This window comes from Hevea brasiliensis, chromosome 13 (assembly GCF_030052815.1).
Source record: "Hevea brasiliensis isolate MT/VB/25A 57/8 chromosome 13, ASM3005281v1, whole genome shotgun sequence".
Lineage (NCBI taxonomy): Eukaryota > Viridiplantae > Streptophyta > Magnoliopsida > Malpighiales > Euphorbiaceae > Hevea > Hevea brasiliensis.
The window spans coordinates 50,681,283-50,690,978 of NC_079505.1; the positions used below are offsets into that span (position 1 = coordinate 50,681,283).

Below are 9,696 nucleotides of genomic sequence, written 5' to 3' on the forward strand. Positions count from 1 at the left end.
CCGATTGATAATTGATTGTTGAGGTATTTGGAATATTAGATTTGCGATTTCTCGCAAGATCTTCTTATTATTGTCCAATAGCTTGCCTTGATTACTTTCATGGGGTGGCCAACTTCCTTTTTTTTTTTTTTTTTTTGAAGGCCCTTATTTCAATCAATGAATTTATTTTTATCTAAAGTTGATGAAAATGTTGTTAATTCTGTTCTTTTCATGCAGCCAGTCACTTAAATTTCTACTTGCTCTTGATTTTGGGAAATTATGGAGGTTGATCCTTCTACTACTGTGTTGTTTTAAATGTTGCTCGATAGAAGATCAAGGGCTATTCCGAAGCCTTAGCAAATATTAAAACAATTTAATTCCTTGAGTATGGTAAATTGGTTTTATTTTTATTTTGTCAACTTATATATTTTATTTTTAAGTGAAAATCTTGATTACTGTGAGACTGTAATAATCACAATAGATTTTTTTTTATTTTCCAATTTTATCCTGGATCTTATGAATTCTAATTAATTAGATAAGATGGTAAATGAGAGGAAATTGGAACATCAATCGATTTTAAATGATACTATTCCTCAGAAGGGAGGTGAAAAGAAAATACTTATTTGAAGACAATTGCCTCTAGATGTTCCATGAGGTCTTGAATATTATGCTTGATGAGCTTATGCTTGACTAAATTTTGGTGCCAAAATTTTTGGAAGACCATGTGAAACTAGGCCATTTTCACTAATTTCAAAAGTGTATCAGTTCATTTTTTCAACATATTTTATCCATTTGATAATTTAAAATGGGTAAATTTATTATTTTATCTTTGAGTTATGTCATTATTAACACTTTCACATATCTCCCACATGAAATGCTTCTGCAAAATTATAGATACAGCCGGAAAACATCCACATCAATTGAGAACAGTTCATACTATAAATTTGATGCTAATTGAATTAAGCTGACATATTTTTAACTTAAATTCTTCTTAGTAGAAGTCTTTTCTCTCCTTAAAGATAGTCTTCCAAGACTAACTATCATCGTCCAATCTCTCTTTAAAAATTGAAGTAATCTTTCTAGCACAAAGATCGGATGGGATGCAATATTTAATAAAACAATATTAAAAGCACATAAAAATTTTGTAAGTTCCACCTGAATCAAAATAATTATTGATTCTCATGAATTTAATTCTTTCTATAATTACTTACTAGTTATTAATAATCCTACTTGGTGGGTTGGAATATAGTCCAATAACCCCTACAAAATTAATAAATGGAGTCTCTATAGCTAATGGAAAAGGTCTATCATCGATGGCAGTAGGAGTTAGGACTACAGAGGAAGCTCCAGCAAAAGATGGATCACTTGCAACTGCATGGGAAGAAGAAGTCGATAACATAGTAGGCAATCAAAGAGTTAAGGGAAACATGATCCTTAGGTCTTTGCAATTGGGAATGAATCAACAATATGACCAATACCACCCTTAGTCCGCTGTGCACTCTGAGAAGGGGGAACATAACCATTGCCATGCTCTCCATGGCATTTGCTTGATGCAGTACCATGACCCTGACCCCTCATAATGATAGCTGCAAGATAAATAAAGGAGAAAGTTTGTGTAACGATCCAAATTTGGGACCATTACTGGCACTAAGAGAATGGGTAGGTATAAAGCCACTTAAACTTGTAACAAGCCTAAAAATGTTTCCTTAGCCCATTCATGTCATAAGATATTTTAAATGAATAATTCATAAAATATAATTTTTAATATTACAAAATATTGGTGTAACAAGCACAGTAACATAATATAAACTTTACATGTCATAACAAAAGAGTTCCATTAGACATACCTATACCTTATATTCTAAACTAAGGTGACCACCTTTGGAACTCTTAGCCAAATGTTGCTGACTACATCCTTATAGACCTCTACACTTGTCCCTAAAGGAGGGAGATATAAGAAGGGGTGAGATGGCCAATCCCAGTGAGTAGAGTAACTACAAGGGGAAAAATAATTTAAATAAACAATAAAGTTTCAAGCACATGACATACATTATGTAAGTGAGACTCTACATTACATACATTGGCACTTATAGGCAGTTACGTCACTAGTGATTCTCTTATCTCATAACCATACTCGTCATGTTCATGGAACTGGGAGAGTCGAATGGGCTACAAATGAAATTATCTTATACTTTGTTGGGACCATAAAATGGGCTACCACAGGCCTCTCATAACATACTCGCTCGGACTATAAAATGGGCTACCGTTGGCCATCTCATATCAATGTCATATGGGAATCAATGGATCATCCAGAAAATATCTTGCACATACAATACAATTCATAATGCAAAATACACGTGCTATTGGAAATATATTAATATATTATTAATATGCAACATATATGAAAATAAATTCTCATGATGCATAAGTATGAATGCAATAAAAATCAACTTTAAATAAAAATGATTTTAGGTGTAGTTTCTACTCACCTTACGTTTCTGAACTCCACTATTTCACTTGCTCCTTGGAGTCTCCTATGTCTTGTCTTCATGTCTACAGGGAAAGGATTTGGAGGTTCTTAGTTTCGAATTTAAACAAATTGAATTAGAATTGTGATTCTCATGCAAAGCATGTTCAGTAGCTTAAGATTGGCTGCCGAAGAGGTCATGCACTATTCACGAGACTGTTCACTTGTTTCAATAGCCAAGATCCATGTTTTAGCTGCCGAACCAGAGAATTCCAAAATCTGGTTCTTAGCTTTGAAATGAACTTCCTGTTAAAGATTTGTAGAGTCCAAAGTACCTGGAGAGAATCCTTATAGATGGATCTTATGAAAGAATATACTCATGGGCTTGATACCACATCCAACCCAAAATCTTAAGGTAATGGGTCTATGAGTCCTTCCCACTTATATGTCTCTCACTCATTCCATCTTTTTCCGATGTGAAAATTCCACACTTATATATTACCAATAATCTCCCTCTCAAGTGTCAATTTATTCTACATTGGGCTTACTGGGCCTACTCCCCCTCAAAAGGAAGCATTTTTTCTTAACTCAAGTATTACGGTGTCATCAAGAGCCTCAATTACTCCACTAAACCCACTCGAGCATTACCTCTAAGAGCCACGCTAGAGCCACCATGACATGTACTAAGAGTCCCTACTCCTTCGGTCTACTCTTCTCTAGAATAGTGCCTTGCTACTCCATTGGGTCTGCCAGGAGTCTCCCAACTCTTTTCATCCATGTGTCAGAGCACCACAAGAATCTTTGACTACCATTTTCATACTCGTCCTTGTTGAACAGTTAGCTTTTAAAGATTTGGAGAGCCCAAAGCTCCTGGGGGAAATCTTTCTTGATGGGTCTTATGAAAAAATACACTCATGAGCTTAACACTGCATCTAACCCAAAACCTTAAGGCAATGAATCTATAGGTCCTTCCCACTTATCTCTCACTCATCCCATCTTTTTTCGATGTGGGAATTCCACACTTACATATTTCCAACACTTCCCAACACTCAAAATGCAACATTTTGGCCTAGAGTCCTTATTCTAAGTCTCATTTATCAATTTATACTTTAAATAACAAAAATTATAATTTAGTAACTTAAATTCTTTAATTTCTATAATTTTATACTAAACCCTAAAATAACTCTCATACCCCCATATCAACCTCAAATCTTAAAATGAACCAAAAGGAGAGGGAATAGAGTTTACCTTAGTTACTAGAGTCTCTCGAAAGGGTGATTTCCTTGAATTCCCTCCATAGAAGCTTTGAGATGGTGAGGGAAAAAGGTTTCCTTACCCTTTTTAGGAGCTTGGGATGACTTCTATTCATCTAAGGGAAGTTTTGGGCTTAGTGGGAAGAGTAAATAGTGGGAGAGGGGAGAAATGGGGAGAGGCTGACTGAAAGCCTCTAGAACCTTCAAATTTTTATATTTGATCTCAAGGAAGTTTGGCAACTAATTCCCTTTTTAGGGAATTTACCATTTCATCATCCTTCTTAGGCTTCCTTTCTCCTAAACCCAAACCTTTAGGGCTCTTTCGTCCTTCAAGCCTCCGGGGAACATTCCATTTCTATTGGCATATTTCAACTAACCCTCGTGAGGGGTACTACAGTTTTTCATTTGCCTCTGAGGAGAAATACCTAAACATTTACGAGTCTTTACTTAGAAACTAGAGTCTCTAAAGAGAAGATGTTTTTTTATTAATCATAGTTTGGGGTATAATAAAAGGTTTGTGGTGTGAGGCATTAATGGTGGTTGTGGGCTAGCATGTTGTCGGGATGATTCAATTAATTTGAGGTTGCTTTCTTACTCTATCCATCATATGGACTTTGAAGTTTAGGCTGATAATGTTGAAACTTCCTAGAGATTTATGGGTTTCTATGGATGGGCTAAATGGAGTCAGAAAGTTTATTCTTGGCAACTCCTTTGTCACCTTCATGCTCAATCTACATTATCCTGGTTAGTATTGAGTGACTTTAATGAAATTTTGAGCCATTTAGAGAATAAAGGAGGTATTCCTCATGGTGAATCCATGCTTGATGCTTTTCGTTCAGTAGTAGTAGACTGTGAACTTTAGGATTTTGGGTGTGTAGGATACCCATTCACTTGGGATAATGGAAGAAATGGTAGTGGATTTGTGGAAGAAAGATTAGATAGGGGTTTTGCTAGTTCGGGTTGGATTCAGATGTTTACTAAAGCATCTCTTCATCATGCTTTTCATCATGCTTTTCATTCGGGATTCGATCATATTCCAATTGCGCTTGAGTTGAGTAATCATTTTACTCATAGTTATAGGCACCCATATTGGTTTAAGTTTGAAGTGATTTGGTCATATGATCCTTGCTGTGTGGATGTGATTAGGGAAAGTTGGGGCTTGCTATGTGGTGGTTGGATTCAGAAGATGGAAAATTGCTCAAGAGTTTTGCAAAATTGGAGCAAGGAATCATTTGGTAATTTTTTTACGATAGCGAAAATAGTTATTATATCAGTTAGAGTAGCTAGGCCATTCGCTAGATAGTGAGGCAGTCGTATAATGTTAGGCACTGTTATCAAAGGTGCGCCTCAGGCGCAAGGCGCACCAGGCGCAGCCCCAGGCGCAAGGCGCAACAAGCGCAGCCCCAGGCGCCTCGGGGCAACTGAGGCGCAAGACCTCACTGAGGCGCAAGACCTCACTGAGGCGCACCGAGGCGCGCCCCAATGAGGCAAGGCGCATTATAAAAGGGTGAGCTGCTAGGGTTTTTTTAAAAAAAACTTGTCCAGCAGCCAGCAGCCAGCAAAAAGAAGAGAAGAAGAAGAAGAAGAAGAAGAGGAAGAAGAAGAAGAAGAAGAGTAGTGAAGGGAGAGATCAAACAAACCTGGTATGTATTTTTTCTTATTCTTTTTTTATTCTTCTTCTTCTCTCTCTCTCTCTCTCTCTCTCTCTCTCTCTCTCTCTCCCTTTCCCGTGCTGGGTATTCTTTTTCTGCTTCTCTTTTTTTTTTTTGGACTGCCATGCTCTCTCTCTCTCTCTCTCTCTCTCTCTCCCTGTAGTGTTTCTGCACTGCACTTTCTGTATCTGCTTCCTTTTTTTTTTTTTTGGACTGCCATGCTCTCTCTTCTGCACTGCACTTTCTGTTTCTGCTTCCTTTTTTTTTTTGGACTGCCATGCTCTCTCTCTCTCCCTCTCCTGTAGTGTTTCTGCACTGCACTTTCATTCTGCTTCTCTTTTTTTTTTTTTTTATGCCTCTCTCTCTCTCCTCTCTCTGTTGTTTTGTTTGCATTTTTTTGGTGCCATGCTCTCTCTCTCTTTCCTCAGACCAAGCTTCGCACTACATTATTCTTTTGCATCTTTTTTTTTTTTTTTGCTGCCAATGCCATGCTCTCTCCTTAGTCCTTACCCTGCAATGTTTTTCTTTTCCTTTTCTTTTTAGTATAAATTTGTGATTTTGACATATTATTTATTGTGGATATGTAAAAATATGTTAGAAACAAAGTGCCATCATTTGTATTGGACTCCTTGTACTGCTCATTGCCTAGATTTGATGCTAGAAGATATTGGAAAAATTTTCAAAATTCATAACACAATTAAAAGGGCAGTGACATTGAATGGATATATTTACATTCGTCCGGGTGTGGTGAACATGTTGCGGCACTTTACTGGTGAAAGAGAGCTAATTAGGCCAGCTGTCACAAGATTTGCAGCTGCTTTTCTCACCCTTCAACGTATACGTAAGCACAAGGCGAATTTGAGAAAGATGTTTACCTCAGAGGAATGGACCAAAAGTAAGTGGGTAAAAGAACTGTCTAGTAAAAAAGTATACAGTATTGTCATGATGCCTACTTTTTGGACTAATATTGTTTAGATCTTAAAGATATTTGGTCCATTAGTTCGTGTGCTTAGATTAGTTGATGGTGAGAAAATGCCTGCAATGGGATATATTTATGAGGCGATGGATAGGGCTAAAGAAGCAATTGCAAAGTCATTTGATGAAAATGAAGAAAAATACAGGACAATTTTTGAGATTATTGATAAACGATGGGAAAGCCAACTCCATCGACCTTTGCACGCAGCTGGATATTATTTGAATCCTGAATTTTTTTATTCAAATGAGAAAATTAATGAAGATGTTGAGGTTGTTACCGGTTTATTCCAAGTTGTAGCAAGGTTGATTCCAAGCAAAGAAGAGCAAGACAAAATAATGGCACAATTACCTTTTTATCAAAATGCTGAAGGTATCTTTGGGATGGATATGGCAATTAGGAATCGAAAGAAAGTATCTCCAGGTAATATAATTTTATCCATAAGCATATAATCTCATATTGCAATATTTTTGAATAATAATTAATATGCATTATTTTTTCATAGCTACATGGTGGCTAACTTATGGAGCAACAACTCCAAATTTGAGAAATTTTGCTGTTAAAGTGCTTAGCCTCACTTGTAGTGCATCTGGTTGTGAGCGTAATTGGAGCATCTTTGAGCATGTAAGTGACAAAACATCTCCCTTTAGAATTATACCTTTCATTTGTTCTTTCAAAAATTATACTTATTAAAATTGTTATATTTTGCAGATTCACAGTAAAAAAAGAAATAGACTAGCTCAAAATCGCTTGAATGATTTGGTGTTTGTCAAGTACAATCGGTCATTAAAGCGTAGATATGATGCACGTGACCGCATTGACCCCATCTCATTGAAAGACATTGATGAGAGTAATGAATGGTTGATGGGTCAAATGGAGGAAGAGATTGATAGAGATGAACTTGTTTTTGAAGATGATGATTTGACATGGAATGTGGTTGCTGCACATCGGAGTCAAGAGAATGCCTACAACACTAGAATAAGCAAACGGAAAAATGTTGCATCTACATCACAGCAAAAAAGAAAAGTATCATCCACTCGTACTTCTTCACTTCTTGAAGATGAGGAAGAAAATGATGATGATGAAGATGTTAATTTGGAAGATGAGTATGAGGAGGATAATGAAGATGATGAAGAAGATGAAGAAGATGAAGAGGATTTTGATATTTCTATTGATGGAGATTGAACATTTAGTAGTTTACTAGTTTATTAAACTTTAATTTTTAGTAGTTTATTTTTATCTCTTTTGGATTATAAACTAATTATTACTTGCATATTTGTTAGTTATTATTATATAGTTTTATGTTACTTGAGGTGTGATAGCATAATTATAATTTTTTTTATTTTTAATATATATTTTTTATTTTTGCGCCTCGACTCTCTCAGGCGCGCGCCTGCGCCTTGCGCCTTGCACCTAGGCTCCAAGACACCTTGGCGCCTCGGTACGCCTTGAGCTTTTGATAACTATGATGTTAGGATATAAAGGCTCAATTGATTGAGCTATATATAAGGGAGGAGGTGAAGTGGAGGCTGAGATCTAAGGTGCAATGGCTTAAAGAAGGGGATCGAAATACACGTTACTTTCATGCAGTGGCTTCTAAATGAAGGAGAGTTAATTATATTGGGCAGTTGGTGGATTCTCAAGGGTGGAAGTTGCACAACACGCCACTTGAGGAGCACATGTTGAATTTTTATTCAGAGTTATTCTCATCAAGTTTTGATGGAATGGATGTAGATGATCTTTCTTTCGTGACTTTTAAGGTAACTAATATGAACTCAGTTCTTAGTCTTCCTTGTCACAGCCAAGTTCCACCAAACACGATAGATGTAACTTGAAACCAAATTTTCAATAGGCTCCTATAAATTTACTAATTAAACATTAAGTCATGATGTAAAGCATTTAATTTCTCAATTAACATACAACATCAAGCTAACCGACTCATTTCAGGACTCAAAACTATGTGCATACACATATTTGCTCAGAGATAATTAAAGAATTTGATATATATATATATATATATATATATATATATATATTTCACTGAATAATGTGAATTTCATTTCAAAAATTAATTTTAAAAATAAATCAAAATCAAACACTTAATATAACAAAGGTTCTATCAATAACTAATGCAATTAGAATATAGAGTGTAGAAGCTAGTAATGTCCCAATTGCAACATATTATGAAAAAAAATATATGGAAAGAGAAATAAAAATTAAACTATTGGAAATAAAGAAATAAAGTAATACCCGAAGGCTGTCTACGCATCTCTTATGGAGGATCAGGTCCATTTAGCTCCTATTAACTAATAAAATGATTAGACTATTCCACATTTTAAACCTTCAAAACACACTTTATTTAAGATTTAAAACCCCACAATCTTAATATATAATAGAATAATTCTTTAATTAATTTCTGTTGAAAATTCAGCAAATCTCCCCCATATTTTTGATTTAGCACTCTACCAAGAACATGATAATTATACATAATAACAACCACACCATCAATTTGGTATTACTTATGCCCATCTAGGGCCTACAATAATAATAATTCTTTTTGTTTTAGCAGTCACAACCTTCTTTTACATCTACTATTACGGTATCATAATCAAAGTTTAATTGTCTAATTTAAGACAAAGAAAATGTTCACCTGTAATTTCATTTTCAAAATTGCTTTAGCTTTTTCATCTGATTCATTACAAAATACCAAAACAATATCAACTAAGAAAGAAAACACAATCAAACTCAAAACACCAAATCACTAAATATATGATTAAAATAGCACCAGTTAATTGATGAACTCATGATTAAGATATGTGAACATGCAATTAAATACTTTGCTCTGCTACCCAAGACACTAGAAGTACAATTGTTTTGTGTAAAACGTGTGAAAATGTAAATTATAAATTTTACAAAAGAATACAAAAGATTATATAAATTTGGAGTCGAAAATTTTTGTTTGAATTTTGACCAAGGAAAATTATGATATTTTGAAGATAACAAACTTATAAGAACAACCTAAAAATTTAGAGAAGAAAAGTGTGAATTTTTCAGCTACGATAAGGCTCAAATGCAACTCAATTATTCAGAAAATCCAGTAATCATATATTCAACAAATTCAGGTATTTCTTAATCAAATGTTGGAGACTATTTAAGAACCTTAAGCAAGCTAAAATAGTTGATAGTTGAAGTTACATGTATGACTAGCTACAAATTCAATTGTATTATAGTCCTATGAGAAGCATTGTTATATCTATAAATACCTAGCATGATAAGTTCAATGGAAATCATGATGAAAATAGTGGAAATAAGAGAGAGTCAAATAATTTATAAGGGTGGGTAGCAACTCTGCATATTTGATAGCATTCAAAA

General features: G+C 34.9%; 1 protein-coding gene across 1 annotated transcript; it reads left to right on the forward strand.

Moving 5' to 3' along the window:
- Positions 1–6,307: 6,307 nt before the first annotated feature.
- On the forward strand, positions 6,308–7,509 carry LOC110642528 (uncharacterized). Its single transcript, XM_058133088.1, has 3 exons — positions 6,308–6,747; positions 6,830–6,948; positions 7,036–7,509. The coding sequence occupies exons 1-3, from the start codon at positions 6,384–6,386 to the stop codon at positions 7,507–7,509; spliced, it is 957 nt and encodes a 318-aa protein (XP_057989071.1). The 5' UTR covers positions 6,308–6,383.
- Positions 7,510–9,696: the final 2,187 nt, after the last annotated feature.